The 27,202-nt window shown below is 38.7% G+C and overlaps 1 protein-coding gene across 1 annotated transcript; it reads left to right on the forward strand.

Moving 5' to 3' along the window:
- The first annotated feature begins 10 nt into the window (after positions 1-10).
- LOC114468336 (sphingosine kinase 1-like) lies at positions 11-26,441 on the forward strand. The gene is made up of 5 exons (XM_028455174.1): positions 11-523; positions 13,891-14,040; positions 18,302-18,396; positions 21,114-21,229; positions 23,447-26,441. Exons 1-5 carry the CDS (start codon positions 88-90, stop codon positions 24,354-24,356), a joined length of 1,707 nt encoding a protein of 568 aa, XP_028310975.1. The 5' UTR covers positions 11-87; the 3' UTR covers positions 24,357-26,441.
- The last annotated feature ends 761 nt before the right edge of the window (positions 26,442-27,202 follow it).

Raw genomic sequence — 27,202 nt, forward strand, 5'->3', positions numbered from 1 at the left:
CCCACCTCAGCTCGGCAGTGCTCGGTCTGCTCCTCACCACCATCCTCCCACCGGCCTACTGGAACCAGCAGCTCTCCGCTCCCCGGGATGGAGCCCGGAGCCTCGGACCAGGACCAGGACCAGGACCGGGACCCGTCCTGTCAGAGGAGCGGCTATCTGTACGGAGAGTTCAGCGACCCGCTCAACGACAGTGTCCGCTGCTCGGTGAGCCTAACGCAGAGCTCTCTGACCATCCAGAGGATCTGTTCGGTACCCGGTCGGACGAGGACCGTGTTCAACTTGAGCGACTGCATCGGATGCCGCGCGCACCGAGGCTCGGAGCGCGCGGACGTGGGAGCCTACTTCACAGCCTATTTCTACCCGTTCAAGAGGCGGTGGATGAGCGCCGGGCTGACCCGACTGAGGGTGGAGCAGTGCTTTCGGGTGGCGCTGGTTCAGGACCCGCTCACTAACCTCCGGGAGGCGGAGAGGTGGGCTCAAGCCATCAGAGAAGGTTCTCAGCTGCAGGCACCGAGGAGAGAGGGTGAGCTCAACTTTATTATCATCATCATCATCATCATCATCATCATCACTGATAGCAGAGAACCTCTATCATTTATACATGTCTTGATCCTTAGAATGATAACAATCAGTGCAAGGTGGAAACTCATTAGTTTATAGCTGAACTTAAAACTCTTATAATTAATAGGGGTGTCCCGTTCCGATATTGATATCGGATATCGGCCCGATATCAGCCAGAAAGTGAATATCGGATTTTATCAGACCGCATCTAAAATCTCCGGTATAATATATATTGTTTTTTTGGGAATTTTTAAAAAAATTTTATATCTTCTATTTTATTTTTTTTATTTTATTTTATTCAATCATATAGTTTTTTTATTCTAAAAGGTTAAATATATGTAATCCATTGGTTTGTAATGAATGGGCCTGTTTTTTTTTTATTTTTTATAATCAAGCCTTTTCTAACATTCCGCACTACAAAATAAGTAATAAAAGTATGTATGATTAATGCTGATATCACATCAGATCGATATCGGTTATTACTCAAGGCTGCAATATCGGCATCGTTATGGAAGTGAAAAAGTTGTATCAGCAGGACATCCCTAAGAATTAGTCCATCACAGTATTGTTTCACAATAATTGTTTTGAATGAGAAAGATTATTAGGGGTGGGTGGATATATGAAGTTCACCATACAAAAGAAGATACTGGGTTTACGATACAACACAATATTTTTTGGCAAGGGGAAAATAGACCCCACCCAAAAAAATTGCAGTTAAATAAATAGCAATGCCTTTTTTCAGGCTTTAGCATACTTAATATGTAATATTTACATATTTACTCTGGGTATGACCTTTTAAACTCAATAGGAATATAAAAAATGCAAATGGAACACAAAAACAGACTGTGACAATTCATGCCGGTAAATTTAGAAGTTTAAATTATCAATATTATACAATATAAAACAAAACACAATCTCAAACAACTGTATTCTATGCCTTAACTTTTTCAAATAAAAATCCAGTTATTATTATTATTATTATTATTATTATTATTATTATTATTATTATTATTATTATTATTATAAAATGCTTAAAATAAAATATTTGAGCTGGCACAACTTGTCACTAATGCTGACAACTCTGTATTTGTTATACAATATAACAAAGTTGATCAAAAACAAATTCAAGAAAAATAATGTCTTTAGGGTCGCCAGAAATTCTTGATATCAAAATGGGGTCACGATCCCAAAATAGGTTGGGAACCACTGCTTTACATACTGCACTTACATACTTACTCTGGGTATGACATTTTAAACTCAACACAAATATAAAAAATAACAAGAAAATAAAGAAGAAAACAAATAAGACAATTTTTTTTCTATTAAAAGTGCGAAAAGTGCCACTCTGCAAATAGAACGCAAGAACCTAGGGTGACAATTCATGCCAGTCTATTTAGACCAATACATGTCATCATCGTGGCATTCTTCAAAACAATATTCCCTATATGTACATGAACTTTGCATAATTTTAAAAACATCAAACTAGAACATTCTAGACATGCAGCGCTGATTTCAGACAAGTTCTTTTCCAATAATATCAGCATGACAACATTCATGGACTTCCTTCCCCAGTGTATAGTATGTATCTGCCATTGTAATGTTTTAGTATCGCAATATCTTGTTGCACAATATATTGTCCCACCATTAGACAATACCTCAGTCTATAGGCCATCCATTGCAATAGTGGATCATAGTCAAGCTTTGGAAGTATTTGAACAGATCAATGCTTACTTTACCATCAATGAAGCAACACTTATAAGATGGTCAATTAGTGATGTTGTAAATCAGAGGTGAGCAACTTTTATCTCAACAGGGCCTCAAAATCAGAGGTCCACATTATCAACATTCATGTCAGCATTTAGAATATTAACTGATTATTGATACAGGAAAGAAGAAAAGTTTTTGTATATTCTTGTTGTCGTGTTTGTTTTTATCGTAATTTTTGTATATTTTTTATGCACTCTGTGTGTTTTTGGTGTCATTTTGTATATTTTTTCATTTGTTGTTGCTTTATGTATCTGTGGAGTCGTATTTATTGTTGTAGTCATTTTGTGTGTGATAAATTTGTTTTTGTTTTTTTGTTGATGTTTTGTAATTTTTCTGATTTTGGTTTTTTTTGGTTTTTTGTCTTGTCATAGTCATCTTGTGTGTTTTTGGTGCAATTTTGTTAATTTGCATTGACAATTTGTATAATAATCTTTCATTTTCTGTGTTTTTGATGTTGTTTTGTGTATTTTTGGAGTCATATTGTTTTTTTTTTGCTGTCATTTTGTGTGTGATAAATTTGTTTGTGTGTTTTCGTTAAAATTTTGTTATTTTTCTGATATTTTTTTGTCTTGTCATAGTCATCTTGTGTGTTTTTGGTGCAGTTTTGTTAATTTGTGTTGACATTTTGTATATTAATCTTTCATTTTCTGTGTTATTGTTGTCGTTTTGTGTATTTTTGGAGTCATATTGTCTTTTTTTTGCTGTCATTTTGTGTGTGATAAATCTGTTTTTGTGTTTTCGTTAAAGTTTTGTTATTTTTCTGATATTTTTTTTGTCTTGTCATTGTCATCTTGTGTCATTTTGTGTATTTTATTTTTGTTCTGTAACATTGTGTGTTTTGGGAGCAATATATTAAATAAATAGGGTTGCGTTTGGTCCCCTGGCCACAAGTTGCCTGTGTCAGTGATCATTTTCTGTTACATGTATAACAAAAGAGCACCACAAAAAAGCAGACAACTGACAAAACAAGGAGATTTTTTCTCAAAAGTCAAAGGCCTTTGCAGTCCAGATAACAGTTTTAATGAAATAGCAAAATGTCAAGTTGAGTTTTTAACGTCCTTAGCTGAACAAAGGTCAGTGGGTCACCTTACAAAGACCATTATTCAGTGTGTCATGTTTAAAACTGGTTAGACGGTCAGGAAACCCATTCCTCCCCATCTGCTCAGTACAACCTGCTCTACTTGTATGAAAGGTGAGCCACCTGCCAGCAGCACATATCTGCTGCCTCATTCATACACATTCATGCCATTCAGCTGCTGTTTGTGTATCTGGAGCTCACTTTGCACGCACATGAAAAAACGATCACACATACGTGGTTAGGGTTTAAAAAAACGAATCCTCTGTCAACTCAACTGAAGTTGCAGTATATTGTTTCTTGCTGGTAAATTTCCCCCTGGGGAGATTACTGTTAATGGTTGAAAAAGCACGTGTATCAAAACAAGGCGTTTTGGGGTCCATCTTTGCAGCAGCCTCCACTAATTAGCTCCCATCATGCCTCGCTCTGTTCACCACGCAGACAGTCCCCGAATCCCTTTGTCTCCCCATCTTATTCACTTTTCAGTGCTCCAGCTTGGTGTACAATGACAAAGTCATTAACATAAAAAGTATCACTGTTGCTTGGTTTGAGACAAAATGATTACAGAATCTACTGTGAAATCAGCTTCGAACATTTTCTCCCACATGGGGATGGATGGCTAGTTGGATTGAAGTGTAATCTATTGGAATAAACTCTACAAAACCCTCCTACTTGTTTGCTGCCCTGAAGTCAACTTTGTGAGTGAAATGATGACGCCAAGCAGGAACATACATAGGGCTGAACGATTCTAGAAAACAATCAAATTTTAATTTTTTTCCCTCAATATTGAGATTGCGATTTAATTTGCGATTATTTTTTCAAGGTCCTCTTCTCATTTATTTTTCAACAAACATAATCAATAAATCAGTGTCATGTGTTCTAATGAACAATATTAGATGTAGTATACATATATTGATCTTTCTTATAGGCTAGGCTCATGTCAAGATGAATGAAATTGAATAACTAATTAATATTAAAGACAGTTTATTTATCTACTTCAAGTACAGTTGTAAACTTAATACATACTTTGACATGCGGTCTTGTAAGCAATCACCACAACAACGTAACAAAATTCTGCCAAACAGAATTAAAAAATAAAGTGCAGGGTACCCGAGGCGGCGTCGAACAGGGCGACTGCCAGGGCGAGACCGTCGCTGTGTTGGAAATGTCATACTAGCGTACTACTCATACCAAGTCTGACGTCAAAATGAGTATGTAGTGCGTTCACATTAGATAGTATGCAAAGATTGAGTAGGCAAGAAATACCCAGATGTATACTATATCGAGACATTTCTTAAGTATGCACAGTGGGCACACTAGACATACTTATCTGCCCCATGATGCATTGGGAGCAGAATGTTAAATCCTCTTGTGACCGTCTTCAAGCTAAAAATCAAACATCCCCTTTTCAAAATAAAAGCATCTCTTCTTGTCTTCCATTAGTTTTTAACGCTTTTGTAAAGAGGGCTCTTATTTTGAAGTTATCCAGTAGCACAGTGGAGAGTCTCTGAAAATCTGCAAAATGTCGGCATGAAATGTGTTTCCGTGAGTTTAATGGATGAAATGACCACATGTTGATATTCTACTTGGTCACTTTCTCACTTAAAATGTCTTCAGGACTTTCAAAGGTGAAGAATCAACAGATATATTTAGCCTCAGTATGCTTCAAGTGTTTGTCATTGAAGGTATGAAATGCATCTTGGGAAAGTTGAAAGTAATACTTCAGTGGAAACGCTCATCATCCTAATCATCCTAATAGTAAATAGTAGACGGTATATAATCATTGAGTGTGTAGTACGTATATGCGATTTCAAACACAGCCTAAGTCAATTGGGTTCAACTCTGCTATGCTTAGGTTTTGCCAGTAGGTGGCATGTTTCTGAAGGTTGAAGATTGGCTTGATAGTGAAGAACACAACTGAAATCAAATAACACCCAATCATTTTAAGAAAGTGTCTATTTGTACGGTTGGCGTACAAACAACCCCCGGTGCTATTTGTCCAGTTACCGAAGTACACGTACGTAGTGTTTTACGGTTAGGGATAGGATTAGGTTTAGGGTTAGGGTTAGGTTATAACCCTTTATCACTACAATTTTTAGGGTTAGGGTAACGTTATTGTAAGGTTAGAGTAAGGTTTAGTCTTAGTCACGTGACCTAAACTGGGCAAATAGGGGCGCTGCGTACGGATAGAATGACGGTATATTGATACGGCAACCGTGCGGCTAGCCACTGCCTTTATTTTAATGACTCTCTGTACTCAATTAATTTAGGTGAAAGATTTATTTAAAAGGAGAATTCAACTTTACATGTATGTAAGCTTTAACCTCACTCACTTCTCAGATCTACTAATGGTCTGACGCACTGGTTAATTTAAAAAAACAAACGAATACGAGCCAAAATCTTCCCCTTCCGTAACTTAAAATATATATGAATCTCTAGAGTTTCAGTTTAGAGTTTCAGTTGTTTACTTCCTTTCCCTCAGCCCTCATAAGGACTTTCTTCACAAGGTCTGCTTTGTACTCATATTGGTCAACCTCAAAGCCCATTGGACGAATCCGATGCACGGCAAATAATTTGCAAAGTATAAGTATAAGTATGAGTGAGGGAAGACATTCAAGGTTACAAAACACATTATTATTCAGTTTAGGAACGCTATTGGTATCATTTTTCTAACCTTGCCCATTTGAGAGTAGATTCATATATGCAAACCCTGGACTGAAAATAACTTTGACACTCCTGCAGTTTTTCCTTCACGGATATTTAGCTTTTCAACGTAGCAGCATATGTTTGACTGGCAGTGACTCATTAGTTCAGCCAAAGATAGAGGCTAGGTTGAGGACAGGGTGAGGACTGAGGTTGGGCTCCTGGAAGCAGTCCTGTAGGTGTGGCTTACACTGCAGTGTTGATGAACACGCCTCTGTGTACAGTGTGGGAGGCTGGTACGTCTATGCCAGGCTAACAGATGGTAACCGTAGAGGTAACTGGGCAGCCCCCTGTTGCTGTCCTCCAGCTGGGCTCATCAAAGGACTCCAGCATGGGAGCAGTTTAATCACACATTAATGAAGTCATTCATACATCTGAGGACTTTCATATTCCAGATTCTTCTTTTGAAGCCAGCAGTGATGCCATCACATAATTAATTCACACACTTGATTTTACATCTCAGGTTCAGACTCATCGATAAGACACTTGTTAATGGAATATATTATGTGCGTTAAATGAGTAATGCTGTGCTAATAGATGCTGCTGAACTAGAGCTGTAATGCCTAGTCATAGACAGAGGGTGTATGAAAGTCAGTGTGATTCACTAATCCTTCATACTGTTTATCTCCTTTGGTAATTGCGTATCATCTCATTGGATTGCAGATGGAAAGGTTGGATTAAAAGTGCAATGCCTGCGTTAGATTAGGATTGAGAGGAGGTTTTAGCCATGAGGCTTTTTCAACAATTTCGAATTCGAAAGCTGTTAGACCATGTGGCCTTAAGATTTTCTGCAGGTATCTCAAAATCTTCAACGGACTGTAATGAAATGCAAAGTCTAGCTAGGTTCCAGTCTCGATGCTCAGAGGATGCGGAGTTCAGATCCATCGAGATGAGAGTGTGTGATGGTTTCTCCAATTGACTTTTCTTCGCTGTGCTGTCTCTATTTTATTACCTCTGGACTGTTTGCTCTTTGCTCATAAAGTTGCTGACAGCTGAATATGGATTTTTCCAAGACATATTTAACTCACAGAGTTGTGTCTGTACTGTAGAACAGTGTTTACCAACCAGGGATCCTTGAACACACTACAGTGCGTACGTACAACACAGTACGTATGTGGAAAGATTTATCAATTAATTTCATTCATAATAGGACACATTTCCAAATACAATATTTTATTTATTCATTTTTATATTCACAACTCCTTAACAATACATCAAATGGTAAAGTTCAAAATCTCAAAATCAAAACCAAGAACCTCCACCAAGTGCAAAATCTCTTCTTTGCCAGATATTTGTAGTTATCTGGATCAGTGTTGTTGACTGTCACAACATGATAATTTACACTTTAAAGGCTTGTAAAAAAAAAGTTCTATGCCCATTAATAAGGATACAGTAGTCCTAACATATGGTCAACCCGAAAAATTGCGATTCATAATCCGGATCCGATCTAGATGAAACCCGGTGGAATAACTGAAGAACCAACCCAACATAACTGAGCTAAATTTCATGAAGATCAGTCAATTATGAACCGAGATGGATTTCGGAAAATTTACCAATGACGAGAGATGGGGATTTATCAATTTTTGAAACTGATTTAGAATCAGTATATTGATTTTTTTTTTTAAATTTATTTTATATTTTGATAGCGCTTTGAGATGACTATTGTTGTAATTTGTGCTTTTTAAAAAAAGTTGAATTGAATTGAATTCTGGTCCCCTCCAAAATGTAATGGAATCTTCCATAGCGTAAGGTCAATGTTTCCTTAAAATGTTGTCAAAATCTGTACTTTTGACATAATCTGCTCACAGATAAATAAATATAACCGCACCTCCTTGGTAGAGGTTTTTTTTTTTTTAAACTCATACTATTGCACTAGCAGTAGCCCCAGAAAAGTGTTAAAATGAGTCCAGATGAGCTTCCTGACAAAAGAACACAATAAAACTAAGCAGTACTCAATATTACATGTCAAAATATCTCAGGGGCACACGAGACAAATAGGTTGGGAATCACTGTTCTAGAAAATTGACAGCGATGTGTTCTCAAAAAATTATTCATCCATGCACGACTGGTGTAACAACTGAATTTAAGTGCAAAGAAAAGGGGAAAAGTGATGCTTCAGAGACTGTTTCTCACCAGCCTTAGGGTCAGGCGTGTCTGTCGGTGTTGGGTCTCCTGAGGCTGTTGGGGAGGGGCTGGGTCCAACCTGTCCTGTCCTCCTCAGTAAAGCCGTCCAAACCCTAAATGCACCACAGAATGACCTTTCACCTCCCTGTGAGGGACTTGTTCCCCGCGGAGGTTTCGTCTCATGCTTGGTGACGTATGGCCGTGATGGGTTGTCACTGCCACGGTTCGTGCCCTAACCTCTGTCTGCTGTCGCCTCAGTAGACAGTGGTATTTGCTCCTCCCCCTTCTCCTCACCAGCAAACACTCCTTACTGCTTCGGAATGCAGTTTGTTTGCACATTGGGTTTCGCAAGTCTCAATATAGAGCTAGAGCTGCCCCAGAAGCAATAACATCACACATATTTGTTTCTACTCATGAGGGTTCCTTCCATTGTTCAAAAAGGCCTAATCTTTATTCTTTCTTTATTTACAATTCTTCTGCATAGTGACAGTGTTGAGGCACTGAAGCGGTGACTATCCTCTCCGTTCGGTACTTGTTAGCACTGACACTTTGTCACATTCAGTCTGCCTGTTGCCTCACTGAATTTGTGTGCGTTTGCCCACTCATAACTACCAAATACACTCTGCAGCTGCAAGTGTGATAGGGAGAATGAGCCTGCAGGTATCACACTTCACTTCAAGAGCGTTTCTGCAGACCTTGCATACAAATACACTGAACAAAAATGTAAATGCACTCAAAAATCTAACACATTTTCTATAAATTCTAAAGTCCTATATCTCACAAATACTGTTCACAAATGTGTCTAAATCTGTGTTAGTGAGCACTTTTCCTTTGCAGAGATAATCCATCCCACCTCACAGGTGTGGTATATCAAGATGCTGATTAGACTGCATGATTATTGCACAGGTGTCTTTCAGGGTGGCCACAATGGCATAGGGTTGATCAAGTTTGGCCTGTGAAATGTTGGTCCACTCCCCTTCAATGGCTTTGCAAAGTTGCTGGATATTGGCAGGAACTGCAACACGCTGACGATCCAGAGCATCCCACACATGCTCAATGGGTGACATGTCCGGTAAGTATGCTGGCCGTTCAAGAACTGGGATGTTTTCAGCTTCCAGTAATTGTGTAGAGATGATTGCAACATGGAGCTGTGCATTATCATGCTGCAACATGAGGTGATGGCACAACAGTGGGCCTTAGGATCTCGTCACGGTATCTCTGTGCATTCAAAATGCCATCAATTAAAATGCACATGTGTTCATCATCTGCCCATACCATAACCCCACCTCCACAATGGACCACTCCATCCATCAGCAAACTGCTCACCCACACGACGCCACACACACTGTCTACCATCTGTTCTAAACAGTGAAAACTGGAATTCATCTGTGAAAAGAACACCTCTCCAACGTACCAGACACCATCGAATGTGAGCATTTGTCCACTCAACACGGTTACGACAACGAACTGCTGTCAGGTGGAGACCCCTATGAGGACGACGAGTATGCAGATGAGCTTCCCTGAGACGGTTTCTGACAGTTTGCACAGAAATTCTTTGGTTACGCAAAGCAGCAGCTGTCCAGGTGGCTGGTCTCAGACGATCATGGAGGTGACCGTGCTGGATGTGGAGGTCCTGGGCTGATGTCGTTACACGTGGTCTACGGTTGTGAGGCCGGTTGGATGTACTGTCAAATGATCTGAAACGCCTTTGGAGACGGCTTATGGTAGAAAAATGAACATTCAATTCATGGACAACAGCTCTGGTGGACATTCCTGCAGTCCGCATGACAGTTACACACTCCCTCAGAACTTGTGACATCTGTGGCTGTGTGATGAACATTTTTCGAGTGGCCTTTTATTGTGGCCAGCCTAAGGCACACCTGTGCAATAATCATGCTGTCTAATCAGCATCTTGATATGCCACACCTGTGAGGTGGGATGGATCATCTCTGCACAGGAGAAGTGACTAACACAAATTTAGACACATTTCTGAACAACATTTGTGAGATACAGGCCTTTAGTGTTTATAGAAAATGTTTTAGATCTTTGAGGGCAGCTCATGAAAAATGGGAGCAAAAACAAAAGTGGTGCGTTTATATTTTTGTTCAGTGTACATACTGACACTGATATTAGACTCCTAGGGATTTCTAGGGCTGATACAGATAATTGGGTTTTTAAAAAATGCCAATATATGACGTATCTGCCAATAACAGATATATCACTTGTTGGTTGAAATAAGAACATTGATATACAGAGCATATATATTGTGCATGAATCCAAATTGTTATAGATAAATTTAATGTGTGGAAAGTTTTTAATAGTTCCTACTAACGTCAGGCAGACTTCTTTCCGTCAGGGATTCCATTCATGTATGAAATTCCCAGGTAGGCTAGAAGCTATGATTCATCTACTGTTTGTCATCACAGTTGTGTTTGAACTTTTTCACGTGTATGTGAATTTATAATGGGCATGCTATTCAGCTCATCTTACTCGAAATCTCCTTACTTTGTACTCTGATAAAACACAATAAGGTTAACCGCGTTGAGTGTATTTCTGCTTTTTGCACTGTTGTATATTGCCTATAAAAGTTTGGCCTGTCTCTGCTGAGTCTGGATAGTGTGTGAGATGTAATTACAGAACTCTCTTCTGGTCAGACTGCCCTAAGCAGGCTGATACCATCGTACACTGATGGCATTCACCAAGGCCTCTGCCTGAGGAACCTCCGCTATGTTATGACCTTGGAAAAATATGTTGCTGTTGTAATCCTAATGGAATTGTAACTGAGTTCAGATAATTGACTTTGTAATCATAATTGTAATTGGCAAAAATATTCTATAAAAGCTGTTAGTTATAATTTCATTAAATGCAAAACCGGGGAACCATGTTAGAATTCTATGACTTACACATATGTAGTTAACAGCTGTTCAAATATGTTTGATATCAAGTTTAGCTGTCAGTTCTCTTGAGGATCATGATCATCTCGGGTAATTGTGATTAATTGCAATTGAACTTTAGTAATTGAGAACGCAATTGTAAAAAATGCTGGTCAATGTAATTGATTTTGAGTTGTAATTGAATCACCCAGGTTTTGACTACCGCTATCAGCAACATACATTGAACAGCAGCAGATCCACTGAGGAACACACGCTGAATGCTGGTAAACCTCCGAACCCCAGAACGGTCTGTTCCCCAAAACGCTTTGAACCTGTGTCTGCATCTGACCAGCAACCCTAAAGCTTGACCCCGTTTCATTCATCCAAACTGCCACAACAGTTGAGGGTGTGACATTTTGTGTGTATCTGTGTTAGTCACTTTGCTTACGTATACATTTAAGGCATTTCTTTATGAGCAATCCCTCAAGAGTAATAGCAACAGGAGAATTTCCTCATAAGCAAAATGACAGAAGAAATGGCTGTTAAAGAGCAACTAAACCTCTGCTTTCTCCTGACCTGCCACTAGGAGGGCAATTGATAAAATGTCTTGATAATGGGTGTTACTGCAATAGCGTAGTAAGTATGCATTCACGTGGGAGCTTAAGTAGAGTTGTCAATTATGGCTAAATGAGTATGTGTTTGAAGGTTGGATGTACAAAGAGGTGTATATACTCTGTACTCTGTAGTGTTATAAAGAGGTTCATGTGCGGGTGCAAAGTAAAATAATGTGTTCGTTATCCCTGGTTTAATTCTTTGGGACATGTGCATGATAAATGTGTCTGTTTTTTCCTCATTTTTACATATTTTTTGTCTGGTATATTTTTCTGTAATGTACGTTTTTTGGAGTCATTGCGTATTTCTGTATCTTTTTGTGTATTTTTTTTAATTATTGTTTTTTGTTGCCATTGTAGTGTGATTCTGGAGTCATTTTGTGTATTTTGAGTCATTTTCATATTTTTGTTGTTTGGTGTATTTTTCTGTAATTTTTTTTTGTCATTTTGTGTGATTTTGGAGCCTTTCATATATATATATATATATATATATAGCACAATATATATATATATATATATATATATATTGTGCATTTCTGTTGTCATTTTGTGTAAATATTGTTTAGTATTTTGTTTAATTTTATTCATTTAGTATATTTTTAATATGAGCACCTTATGTGTGGTGAGGGCATGTTTTGAGATGTGTGTATTAAAATGAACATTTTGCAACACCAAATATACTCCAAAATAACGGATGCACACATTTAGGGTATGTGGAAACCGTTGACAAAGTTTCAGGTCAAACAGACACTGCGTCAGGGAGATATTAGCTCCACAAACACACACACACAGGAAAATACAGAAAACAACAGAAATACAGAAAATGAGCATAAAAACGCACAAATTGACAACTAAAATGCAGAAAATGACACAAATTTACAACAAGAGCACAAAAATACACATAATTACTCCAAAACCACACACAATGACTAAAAACTGACAAGACAAGAAAACCCCAGACAAAAACAAAGGATAAAACCCTTTTATCCCCCTGTAATAAAGGTCCCATATCATGCTATTTTTCACCATCTCCATTTTTTCTAAGAACCCCAAAAACATAGTATTTGAGGTTTATTTTCCCAAACTCTCCTGTTTTCCAGAGTTTTAGCCTCTGAAAAGTCACTTTCTGACCAACTCTTCACAAACAGGCTGATTTGTGGCCTACTTATGCATATTCATGAGTGGGCGTATCTATAGACGGGACACTGACTTCCTCCTCTCTGCACGGTGACGTAGGGCGGGAGGACGACCCGCCCTCCTCCCACCCACTCCGTAGCCGAGCTCATGCTGCTTTATAAACACGAGACAGAGCGTGGGGGGGCGGGGCATTAGCTGGTACATACATAGACTGTTGAAAATACATACATAGCACTGCACGAAGGAAGCTGAAATGCTCGCCTTTGTGGGTGTGTCTGTTTACATGTCAATCACGGCAGAGAGCTTCCTGGAGGCGTGTCAAAATTGTCATCAAAGTGGGAATGCGTCATCAAATTGGTGTGAGGTGTTTGTGCTCACCCTGCAGTAAGAAAGGAGAAAATCACCCTCTGACTAACGATTGAGGGAATCAATGAAAAAACACTTTGGACGTGTATGAAGCCCTAATAGCACCTTTATCATGTTTAAAGCACAGAAAAGTCCATGTAGCTTAACATGGGCCCTTAATGCTCAGATCAATCATTATTTTAAATCCTGATGTAAATGTTGATAAAGTGGCCCTCGAATCAGATACAATCACATTTTTGTGTCCCCTACTGTGATAGAGTTGCCCATCTCTGCCATAGAGGACAGTCACTCTCATTTTACAACAAAATATGCCAAAATGAAATACTTTGACTAAAATGTTCAGAGTTGGACCAGGATCAATCAACTTCATCCTCAAATACATTTGTATTCAGCAAAAATTAGTTTTGGGGTTTAGTTCCTCTTTAAGTATTGGTAAAAATATCTTAAGTGAGCATTATCAACATGCCTTCCATCTTTGAAGAAAGCAGCATGTCACATTAAAATGAAGTGTTTTCAGTTTGAATGCTTTCACAGCCGATGACTTCACTGTTTCATGCGTTTTTTTTTTTCTTCTTCTTCCGCAGCCACAGAGACCTCGAGAGATGCGTCTCTATTCTCCAAGCCTCATCTCTGTCCTCGCCTTTCTCACTTGCCGCTCTCTTTTGTGCCTCAGGCGTTGCGTATGCGACAGTGCGCAGACCTTGCCGTACCATGATACTGGTGAACCCCCACAGCGGGCGAGGACAGGCTCTTCAGCTCTTCTCTGGCCACATCCAAGCCATGCTCACAGAGGCCTCTGTTCCATACACGCTGGTCATCACAGGTCAGTACATCACAAATGTACTCCTGAATTTATCCGCTACTTTCCTTCAAGGTCATCCTCAAACCAAGAGATTAAACCTCTGACCCCCGTCGTGGGATGATCATGTCGAACAAGATCATCCTGCCAATTGCATGCGCGCACACACACAAGTTGGCATCACTCCAGGCTGAGCCAACTTAAAACCTCCACGAGAATTGTGCATTGTTTTTGTGATTCCAAACTCTCAGACCCACGTGTTCACAGCTAATACTCCTATACGCGTCTACTGGCACATTCATTTAACATTTCAGTTGCTACAGTTGCTCCATATTTTCTGTAAGATGTCGATGCTTCTTTGTGCCTCAACTTTCAAGTGATTTATTGTCATCAGAGTCTTTAAACCAGTGGTTTCCATCCTTTTTCGGGTCGTGACACCATTTTTATGTCACATATTTCTGACTTTTTTCCCTCTAAAATTAGTTTTTTGATCAAAATTGTTATGCTGTGTTACAAATACAGAGTAGTAAGAATTAGTGCACAAAGTAACAAGATGCGCCAGCTTAGATATTTTTATTCAGCATTTTATTTCAACTAGATTTATATAGTATTATATATTTGTTTATATATAAAAAAAAAAACAATGATAAGCACTACAATATGACAATTGTTGTAATTGGAGCTATATACAGTATATATAAGATTGAATTGTTTGAGATTGTGTGTGGTGTTTTAATTTGTAAAAGAATAATCATTATTTCTGTGATATTATATATTGTTTTTTAAATTGCGCAAAATTGATAAATACAAATAATTAAATAAATAAATAAATAAATGCAACACAAATTGACATTCAAAAATAAAAAAAAAATATAATTTTAATCAGTATTGTATTATTACTGAACATTTCAGGCGACCCCATTTTATTTCCAGGCGACCCCATATTGGGTCACAACCCCAAGGTTTAAAACCCTGCTTTAAACTCTACATGACCTATAAAGGAGCAGGTTGGAAAACATTGGAAATAAACCTGAAATTTTATTGCAACTCTTATTTTCTATACAACTCTGAAATAGCTTGTTTTATCCTGTCAAAATCCCCATTACCATTATGAGATGTGGTACAGCTCCAAATAAAATAAACAGTGATGATCACAATGGCTTTAGAAAAAGAAACAACTTGGGTTTTTGAGTGTTGTTAATTCAGTAAAAAAAATATGTGTGCATCATTTCTGTGCAGACTCCCAGCACTTAAAAGCCACTTCAGCAAATGGATGATAATTAAAACGACTAATAATGACATGGCCTGTTGATATGGTTCAATGAGAGCCTTCAGTTTGTCTGATCAGCAGCCTGGCAGGTGTGACTGAGCCTAATGAGGCAGGACGGGGCTCCTCCATGACTCTATCACTGTGGTTTTGCCTGAGGAAGGACAAGTAGCACTTGATGAAGGCCCTTCTGGTGTCAGCGTGTACCTTTTACATACTGTATGAAGCCTCTAATGTGCCCAGTGTGAGGGTTACCTAAGATGACCTCAGGAGAAGGAAATAGGAAGTGACATGAGGAAGTAAGCGCTGCTTAATATTTCACTATATTTTATTATTTATTATATTTTGATTTTAATATAACATTGTTAATGTGATTATAATGTGTCTAAAATGCATAAAAAATGGAAAAGTGTTAATACATTAAACAATAATATTTCACAAACGACAAACATTGTTCCAATGTCTGTTAAAACGCAATGTCATTTAATGTAATAAATCAATATCTGGGTTTCTCAGCTGGAGTTTTGGCTCTCTCATTAATAAATCACAAATAACGTCTGTTAAAAATGTATTTTATTTAATTAGATCTAATAAATCTATTTCTTGAGAGATTTCTACACAATTTTAAAAGAAAAGTAAAGAAACTTAATTATGTATTTTATTTAATTATATATATTTGATTTTATTTATTTATTTTTTACACCTAAAAAAAAAATTCTAAATATCTATATAATTGTAATTTCCAAATTTTCCTGGTGTTATGAAATAATACTGAAGTTTGTGGAAATAGTGGCTGTGAGAATGCTAACTCTCAGCTGGAGTTTTGGCTCTCTCATTAATATTTCACAAACAACAAACATTTTTCCAATGTCTGTTTAAAAAAAAAATATATATATTCATTTAATCTAATGAATCATGATATACAATTGAATTTAATTTGATTAACGTTTTTTTTTTTTTTTTTTTTTAACCTAAAAAAATAAATAGAATAAAAAAAAAATATATATATATATATATATATACAGTATATGGGTCTCTGTACATTGCATTTTCCAGGTGTTGTGAAATAATAATGGAACTAATCATAATGTTGTTATGGAAAATGTTGCTATGCGAATGCTAACTCTCAGCTCAAGTTTTGACTCTCTCGTGGTGACTTTTGTGAAGACCTTGAGCTGTCCTATCTTCAGGTTCACATGCTGTTCATAACCAGCTGAGACATAACATGGCCAGCAGGTTTAGAATGCGGAGTCAGCTGGTTTTGTACTTCCTCCGTCAACAAGACACTGCGTCAAGTCCTTCAGTCTCCTCCATCATCACGTAAAGCTAGATCAACAGTATATAGAGCAACATCAGTGAAAGGAGCTTTGGAGGGTGCTGAAGTTTGTGAAGGTTAAATAAACTCAAAGGTAAATGACGATGATGATTTTGATTCTCCTGTGTGGGACGTTTCTCACAGTGCATTAGTCCTTCTACCATCCTCTTCCTCTCCTTGAAGTGGCCTGTTAGCCTTTTCCACACACACTAGTGCACTGGGGACTTTCTGCTGGCTGGCCTGTCACAATGTAATGCAGGTAGGGTGAGTCCACAGAGACCCCCCCCCCCCACAGACCCGGACCCTCTCAAGGACGAGGACAATAAAACTAGGCTAAACAAACTCTCATCCACCAGCACATTAACCACACACAAGGGTGGACTGGGACTAAACTTCAGCCATGGCCTTTTCTGTCCAGACCAGTCCACTATATTATCAGCCACACCACGTAGAAGCTGTTATTAAAGCAGAACTAAGTAACTTTTTCACCTTAATAAATCATTCTCATTGTCCCTGTGAGGGTAATACAAGTGCTTATGGGGTGATTTGGGGGTCCCCCCCTGCTGTCTCTGACCAGAAAACAGCACTTGCAACTTTCCTGCCTCCGACGCGGTGGCAACACGTACTGCTTTACGGCAGCCCAATACAAACTAATGCTAGATTATGACCAGCCCAGTGGCTGCACACGGTTGTCTACAAATTCACTTTTCTCAAACTTACAGTATATCATGGCGGAATCAGCAAAAAAAAGGCAGAGAAGACCTTTGTCCGAGGAACGTAGCAACTCTATGCAGTGACAGCTCAGCAGCAACACACACACACACTGTCGTCACAGCAACAGACACGCACACACACTCGCAACCCAGCACTCCATCCTATGTCTCTGAAATGTTTCCGGATGGTTCCGGTTTTTAGTATCTCTCTGTTTTTTGTTCATTTTTGGAAGTTCATTTGACACTTTTATCCAATTTTTGTCCTTTCTCAAATTTTTTTTGGCCACTTATCATCCAAATAGACCAACTTTTGCCAAATAAATACCACTTTTTTCCTTTGTTCACCACATTTTGCCTCTTTTTGTTCCACATTTTGCCCTTTTTCATGATTGTTTGCCACATTTTGCCCTTTTTTTTTTTTTACTATTGTTTGCCTCAATTAAAGCTACTCTTTTCCATTACATACCAGTTGGTTCCTCTTTATTTGACTGTTTTTGGTCACTTTTCACTTTTTTTCTTGCCATGTTTTTGCCACTTCTGGACCATTTTTGGCCTCCTGTTACCATGTCTGCCTTCAGTCACTCTTCCAAAAAAAAAAAAAAAAAAACACAGCAGACCGAATTGGCCCTCTTTAGTTCAAAGGCCCCACCGGGACAATTTCTGGTATGCCAGATGGCCAGTTCACTCCTGACCCCCCCCCCCCCCCCACACACACACACACACACACGCACGTCCTCGACAGTGAATCCACAGATGCAGATATGTGTGTGTCACAGATGTTTGCAGCTTGGCTAAGATGCCTTGGAGCTGTTGAGTAGCCAGTGAATGGGTTAATGTTGTCTTTCCTGATAAGAGGAAATTGAATCTCTGTTCTTCCTAATCTCCAATAATCCGAGGCTGGTGACGAAGGGATCTCATCACCTTCACTGTCCTTGTCCTTTTGCACTGATATTTTTATTCTTTTCTCTGGCTTCTCTCTCGTTGTTTCAGAGCACCAGAACCATGCACGCGAGTTGGTGAGGAAGGCAGACCTGTCAAAGTGGGATGCTCTGGTTATTATGTCTGGAGATGGACTTCTGTTTGAGGTAACTCTACTTTATAATGAAAAATGCATTATTGCATATGTTTATATTGTGTTTCTATATGGCACTGCTGTTAAAAGCTTAGTTAAAAGTGCATATGTATGGGGTGACGAATGTAAAAACTCGGTCACTCTTTCATATTTTGAACATTTTGCTCATTTTACTTTCATTTGAGACCAATTCATGTAAAACAGCATGTGTTTTTCAACCTAGGGGTTGTGACCCCATGTGGGATCACAACCCCTGGAATTCAAATGGACTCACCTAAAAGGTCTAAATTGATAATAATAAAAAATACTGATTTAAAGTACATTTTTGATTTTAATTATTTATCACATTAAAACACTTTACACACAATCTTAAACAACTGTATTCTATACTTTCACAACTAAAAATCTAGTTCACATAAAATTCACTGTAAAAATATCTGCGCTCATTTTGTGTTCTAGTCCTGGCTACTCTGTGTTTGTAATGCAGTATAAATAACATAATAAAAAAGTTATTTTAGAAGAAGAAAAAAGTGTTTCTGGGGTTGGCAAAAGTTTGTGACATCAAAATGGGGTCACGACCCAAAAAAGGTTGGGAACCACTGTTCTTTATCATTGTTAAAAATTTGTAAACTTAAAAAATAAATGTAAATGTTAAATCTAAATGTAGAAGTTAAATCGAAATGTTTAAAATCAAAATATTACATTTAAATCTAAATGTTAACCGTAAATCTAAATGTTAGCCGTAAATCTAAATGTTAATCTAAATCTAAATGTTAAATATAAATATAGATGTTAAATTGGTCGGCAGGTGTAATGCTAAATGTTACAAAGTGGGCTAGTCAGCGCCTGTCGATCACCTGGTCCTGCCCACACCCCCCACCCTCCAAGGTCTTCTGCATCTTTGTTGTTTTCATCACTGGTAAAATTAAGTTGACATACAGCATTCCGGTACTATCAGCAAATCTGTTAAACTGTCTAAGGGCAGTTGTCAACACATTCCCTTGGCTGATATGCAGCCTGTACACTGGTCATTAACGCTTATTCAAGTTCGTCAGATTGGAGCGATCTACCATGTCTGCTTCTTCCCCTCTTCTCACTCACTGAGCCACAGTCGGTGGTGTGGGCGGGACCTCGTGATCAACAGGTGCTGACCTGCCCACTTTGCATAATTTCTAAACATTTAACTTTACACTTGGTGACCGATTTAACATTTATATTTAGATTCATCATTTTCATTTAGATTTAACATTTAGATTTAGATTTAACATTTATTTTTAGATGTAAATTGAACAATTAGGTTGATATTTAACATTTATATTCAACATTTATATTTATTTTCATGTGTACACATTTGAAACAATGATGTAAAGCATGCTGTTTTATATGCTGAAAGAAAAATGAGCTAAATGTTTAAAATATGTTGGCTATGAAAAAGTGCCATACATATGCTACAGTATAGTAAATTCATGACAAGCATTTTCTGTCAACAGGAGTCACCAGGTTTTGTTGATCATTTGTACAAAAAAAAAAGATAAGTTTATAACACTGGCAGATAAAGTGATCAACCCTTTGTTTATCTTTATATGGCATCAGTTCATTTGTTGGAGCTTTGACAGTAAGTGGATATTTTCATCTCAAAGTACAGTAAATGTGATACAAGCAGAAAAATCTAAGCGCTTTGAAGTGTTTTCATGAGATCTCTGAAATGTGATGACTGCAACTCTCCCATAGTGCAGAGATCACATCTACTAAAAGTAAAGCAAAGAAGGTAAATGCGGAGAACAGGCAACACAATCATAGGCAGCCACGGATAAGTGAAGAATAGTTTTAATGTGGCTCAAACTGTGAAGCAGACATGTGGCCCCCCCGGCCTAATTTTGTGCGGCCCCCGAAACAAATCCCCAAAAATTGTATTTCAAGAACTTGGAAGGACCTTACAACCCGACATAATACACAAAATAACTCACAAAACACACAAATCGACAGCAAGATGCACAAATTACACAAAAACACACACAAAAAAATAGAAAAATACACAAAAAAACTCATTAAACAGAAAATGACAACAAAGACAGACACAACAACCACTTAAGCAAACAAAATGGCTCCAAAAACACAAAAAGCACATTAGAGAATAGCTCCAAAGACACACAAACTGTCAACAAAATTGTACAAATACAGAAGGTGACCTGAAAAAGGCCCAAATCGACAACAAAAATGACAGAAATACACATAATTACAACACATCAAATACCACAAACACACATAATGACTCCAATAACACACAAAATGACGAAAAACGAACAAAACAACAAAAACAAAAAAGACAAAATCCTTTCCCCCCTTTACTATAGCTAAGATTGGTCATTAATCTAAATGCTGAAATGAATGTTGATAATGTGGCCCTCGTAACAGATATAATCATATTTTTGTGGCCCCTGCTGTGATAGAGTCCCCATCCCTGCTGTAAAGAGTCAGAATGGGCAAGCATTGGTAGACAAATTAACTTCAGACTATGGAGCAATAGAATAAGTAGTACTCTTTCATAAACATTTCATTCCTCCACCTTGGTGCCACCAGGTTCTTTGGCTGTGCAGTAGTAAACAGAATAGTTGTAGATATCTAAACAATATTATCACAGTCTGAAATCATTAACCTGGCTTTTTATCTCTTTTCTTTTTGGGGGATGTGATCAGATTCCGTTTTTTATGTGTGATCTTGGACACTTAGGTGATAAATGGTTTGATGGAGCGGGAGGACTGGCAGGAGGCCATGCAGACCCCTCTGGGTATTCTACCAGGTGGCTCCGGTAATGCCCTGTCTGCCTCCGTCCACCACTACTCACAGTGAGTTTGTCCATTAATGGGTTTTTTTTAAATGCAAAGGTAATAAGAAACTTCCTCAGCCCAAATAAGACAAATTATCTTATTTCTATGTAATTATGCCAAAGGCTGACGAGGCTTATCAGTTCTCTGGAGAGACACGAGAGTGGATCTGGTTTACTCATACAGTGAAAGGTCATTTCGGGAAGCTAAACTCCCAAAGGAATGATGTAACGGGTTTAGAAACACAGGCATAATAAATGATTTGATCCCATATTGCAACTTTCTAACACATTACCCAACACACATCTAAAGTATCATCTCTATCTGCTGGTTCCTTGTTGGCACAACATAAAAAGCGCATTCCTTAATATGCACTACTCATCCAAAACACTATTAACCATTCCTCCCCAAAAGGCATTTGAGTCTCGGCGTGCAGCTAAAAAACTCTTCACTGAAAGTTCAACTCAGTTTCAAAGCTGCGTAGAGTTCATTAGCACAAACTGATGATCAGGTTTTTGGTCTATTTTTACATCATTGACCTACAGCGATTGGTGCTAAATGGCTTTCTAAGGAGGTGCAGTGTATCTATTTGGCATATAGGCTACAGCAGCTGCACTGCATTTTAATTGCAGATTTAACAAGAGAGACTTGCAGAAGAAATAAAGGTTGAAGGGACGAAAAGAGATGCAACAGATTACGTCAACTCAAACCCCAACACAATGGATCTGAAACCAGTAGGAGAAAGATAAATTTGATGATATAGATATGCAAACTTTAAAGTATGTGATCGATAGAATCAGTGCACCATTAGTATATCTATTTAACTTGTGTTAACTGATGAAAATTGCAAAAGTCGTCCCGAATCACAAAGCTGGAGACGGACATTTGATACAGTTGACCACAGTATACTTGTAAGAAAAATAGAAAAGAATGGGTTTTAGGGATATTGTTTTGGACTGGATAAAAAGTTATGTATGCAACAGAAAACAGTTTGTACAGATATCCCAAAACAAATCATGTTGTTTGAATATTAAATGTGGGGTACCACAGGGATCAGTTTTGGGGCCAAAAATGTTCAGAATCTATATCAATGATATTTGTAAAGTAACTGAAAAACTTTAATATGTGTTATTTGCAGATGATACCAATATGCTATGTACTAATGTGGACTTGGAGGATAATCACTATGGAGATGTGTAAATATTTAAAAAAAAAAAAAGGTTTCTTCTTAATAAATTATCATTAAACCTAAATAAAAATATTTTTTACGTTATTTGGAAATCAGAGAAAAAATATAGATGTAAAAATAATTATAGTCAATGTTAACATAAAACGAGTGAACAAAGTCAAATTTTCGGGTGTGATCTTGGACCACGGGATCTGCTGGAAGTCACACATTAAATACATCAAAGGGAAGTTGGCGTGAAGTATTGCTGTCCTGGGCAAAACGAGGCACATTCGTATTCAAAAAGCAGTGCACACTCTTTATTGTACACTTGTTTTACCATATTTGATTTAGTGTCTAGAAGTATGGGGAAATACATCCATGACGAACATCCAACCGTTATTCATAATGCAAAAAAGAGCTATCAGACTGAAACACAACACAGGATACAGAGAACACACAAATGGATTATTGTTCAAAACACCTGATTTAAAACTCCCAGATCTCATCCAACTCAAAACTGTCCAAAGTATTTATAAAGCAAGTAAAGATGCACTTCCATAAGGGTTGCAGAAAAGATTTCTAGAGAGAAAAGGGGAATATAATTTAAGACGAAAACTTATACGCTAGAACAACACTGAAAAGAATGAGTATAACAATAGGGGTTCAATTATGGAACTGCCTAAATGATGAAATAAAACAAAGCATATTGTTAGTAAGTATAAGAAAGAAGAGCACCAATTTTACCTAGGACAGCAATAATATATAATATGTATCTAATGGTATAAAATACGTAATAAACATAATAAAATGTTTTTATTCATTTATATATTGCCACTCTAAATTAAATTCATGACATTTGTGTCGTAAATATGAAATACTTTAAAATTCAAATTCTATTGAAATTCAAAGTATTTCTATGGTAAATTAAACCTACTGAACGGAATGATTATCACTTAATAATTAGTTTAGAACAACTCAAAATAGATACACAACCATGTACCGGTAGTTTTTGCTCTAATTCTTCAACATTCTGTAACACTGAGTTTTAAAAGTCTGTCTTGTTTTTTCAGGGCCCCTCCAGCTTGGAATGAGGAGCTGCTACTGAGCTGTGGCTTCCTGCTGTGCAAAGGTCTGGTTGGATCTCTGGACCTTGTGTCGATTCACTTGACATCGAGGCAGCGTCTTTTCTCCTTCCTCTCTCTGGCCTGGGGCTTCGTGGCAGATGTTGATATTGAGAGTGAGAAGTATCGCCACGTCGGTGCTATCCGCTTCCTGATGGGCACGCTTGTGCGCCTGGCCACTCTCAGAGTGTATCAGGGCAGGTTGGCATATCTTCCTGTTACAGAAGCTTCTAAACTTCCCAAAGGAAGCGTCAAATCAAACCACCCTCCATCTCCACCTCAGCACCCCTCCCTCTGCTCCTCTCTTCCTTGCAGACTTATGTCTAACTCATCTCCAAACCAGACCATGCACGTTACTTGCCAAAGCTTAAACTCCAATTGTAACACTATCACCAACTCTTGCAACAATGCTCTGACCACAAAAAGACCCGAAAGCCAAAGTGACCAAAAGATCCGAGGCCCTGTAGACTCTCTGCTTCCTGGCCTGGATCAGCCAGTTCCAGAGACATGGACGGTGGTTAAGGATGAGGACTTTGTCTTGGTTCTGGCTATCTATCAGTCCCACCTGGCTGAGGACCTGTGGACTGTTCCCGGTGCACAGGCAGACGACGGTGTAATTCATCTCTTCTATGTGACTGCAGGAATCTCTCGGCCCGCTCTCCTCCGTCTCTTCCTCGCCATGGAAAAGGGGGCCCACCTAGCGTGTGGCTGCCCTTACCTGGTGTATGAGAAGGTGAGAGCTTTGCGGCTGGAGCCCATCTCTCCACAGGGTGTGATCACTGTGGATGGAGAGATGGTGGAATACGGTCCTGTTCAGGCTCAAATTCATCCAGGATTGGCCAGGCTTATATGTGGGTGATTTTTCATCAGCTTTGTGAATAAGCTTCTTTATACTCTCCTTTTGTATGTTGTGTTGACATAAGTGCCAAAGACATTTGATCTTCTCTGGAAATTTGTTCTATTTTTCTAAAGTGCAAAGTTTCGGGTTGTTTTTTTTTGTTTTTTTTTTTTACATTTTTACATTTTTACAAGCCCCCCCCCCAATGAAATGCTTTCCTCAGTGCTTGAAACAGGGTTAAAATCATAGAAGTGGCTCTTGCTGCTGGCTGGTAAGAGCTTAGCAATGTGTGCATAAGAGCAAAATACATCTTTATGTATGTTTCTGTGCACTTAAGCGTGTGCATGTGTGAGATTGTGTGTGAGGAGCTTTGGTGTTGCGGTGGCAGAGGAGTGCATTGTGCATTCGGCTGTCTGAACTCATAAACTCGGCACACGTGAAGAGAAGCACATTTTTCTGTCCTGGAGGGCTCCTGGAGAAGCCCCGCCCAGTGTGTCCCACTGTATTAGATCAGGTTGACAATCTCCCTCCCAGTCATGAGCCAAGCTTCCCCTTCAGTCTGGTAAAGAGGAGGTTTCTTACTCAGATATAAATCCCCAAGGGATTTAACACTGACAGATCTTTAATCTTTGTGTACTTTGTATGAAAATCTCAAACAATACTGGAGGTTTTCATACTGACTGTTACCACCCAGCAAATGCCTCCTTCTTGCAATGTGGGAAAAACTTACCCAGCTGTCAATGTGCTGCTGAGGGAAATTAGAGACTGTGGGACAGACGCCTGGCCAGCTTGGAGTTGCATCTTCGGCATGACTGGCCGATCTGTTTCCTTTATTGTTTATGATCAAACTAAATCCCACGCTAAAACACAGTCTCACTTTCGTTTCCCCACCCCCATCCTGTTCTGCACAGATCCACATGTATACACATCCCTTGCATCTCTGCACTTAGCGAGGGGGAGGGGCATGATCTGCTACTGTGCATATGATCCCCCCAACACACACACACACCCCCTATGCTTTTACCATCTTAATATTGTACTCTTTCCCTCCCTTAGTTACCAACCCATCAGCACCTAATGTGTCCTTAATATTAAGCTTTACATATGTAAAAAAAAAAACATGCAAAAGAGTCTTTTTAATCAGATGAAAGCTTTTAAGTAGGGTTTAATACCTAAGAGACTGGTTGGAGCACACCAAAGTAGAAGCAGGTCTTCTTACTGGTTCAGTCAACATTGCATATTGAGAGTCGTGCGATCAATGAGAGCTCGAGGGAGTCAAGTGCTTTGCTTCACTGTGTGGCCTTTTCACAGCCAGTCCCTACTGTACTGATGAGCATTAGTGCACTGGAGCAAGGGAGAGTGCAAATGTTAGCATTATCAGCAACCTCTTCTCACACACACACACACACACACACACACACACACACACACACACACACACACACACACACACCAGTTTATTTTAGGTTGCAGTGGCTGCACAAGAGCTGTTCAACTGCAGGTAGATAACAATGACCTTATCAAGTCAAATTCAGTAGGTAAATATGGAAACATTTCACAAGTTAAAAGAGAAAACCCTAGAGACAGAAACTCCCATTCCCAATATTTAAACTAGATTAGTGATGATTCGTATGGTAGTGTGTTTTCAGGTAATTTTTGAATGCAAATGAAAGTCCCTTTAAATACCAAAAAACAACATAGTACAAAACAAAGATCGAAGACTGAGATGAAAAAGAAAAATACGGATCAAAACTGACCAGCCAAACGAGGGAACTCACAGCACACACATACTGATGAGACAGCAGGAATCTTTCGACAGAGACAGGGCAAACAGAACATAACAGATTAGTAACATAAAGCAAACCTGATCTAAAACATTCATTTCAATTCAACTTTATTTGTATAGCGCAATTTACAACAAAGTCATCTCAATGTGCTTATCAAAATATAAAATTCATAAGAAAGAAAAAACCCAACAAGAGCCACACGAGCAAGCATTTAACGACAGTGGGAAGAAACAACTCCCTTTTAACAGGAAGAAATCTCCAGCAGAACCAGGTTCAGAGGTGGCAGCCATCTGCGTCAATGGTTGGGGTTAGTGGACAGAAGGACCAACAGAACAGGATAGAGAGATAGAACCAGACTAGTTGAGCCGTGAACCACAGATCAGGAACTGCCATCATCAGCTTCATGACACCTTAAACAGAGAGAGAAGGGCGAGGAGAAGGCACTGACTGCAGAAAAACATGATACATTATTATCAAGTCAGCCTGTCTTGGCCTTGGGCCTCACTCCCAGTGGCCTAGTCAACACTTATTATAAAGGTGACGAATCTCTTCTCGTTTATTGGTAAGCTAACAGCGACTCCAAGGTCTGTAAATGCGAACGTTCACAGACGAGCCCATGTCCGCTCTAGCGATTAGATTATGTTATGAACTGAAATGAAACAAACCTAAACTGAAAAGAAAATGAAAATAACAGATCCCAAAGACATTAAAATCAAATGCATAACCCACTACGTGAGTGACCTAAGATGCTCTAGGACAGGGGTGTCGAACTCCAGTCCTCGAGGGCCGGATTCCTCAGACTTTTAGATGTGTCCTCGCTCCAGCACACCTGAATCAAGTGAATGGCTCATTATCATGCTTCTGCAGAGCTTGATCACAACACATTGGTCTCCACCAGGAGTGTTTGAGTAGGGACACATCTAAAAGTCTCAGGAATCCGGCCCTCGAGGACTGGAGTTTGACACCCCTGCTCTAGGAGCAGGAGATGTAGCATGGGGACATTATCGACTTTAATTACTTAAGGAGTCTGTCCCTTCCACTGAAAAGAAAACAGGGTTAATTTTGAGGCAAACACAAATA

The sequence above is a fragment of the Gouania willdenowi genome, chromosome 8 (genome assembly GCF_900634775.1).
Source record: "Gouania willdenowi chromosome 8, fGouWil2.1, whole genome shotgun sequence".
Classification (NCBI taxonomy): Eukaryota; Metazoa; Chordata; class Actinopteri; order Blenniiformes; family Gobiesocidae; genus Gouania; species Gouania willdenowi.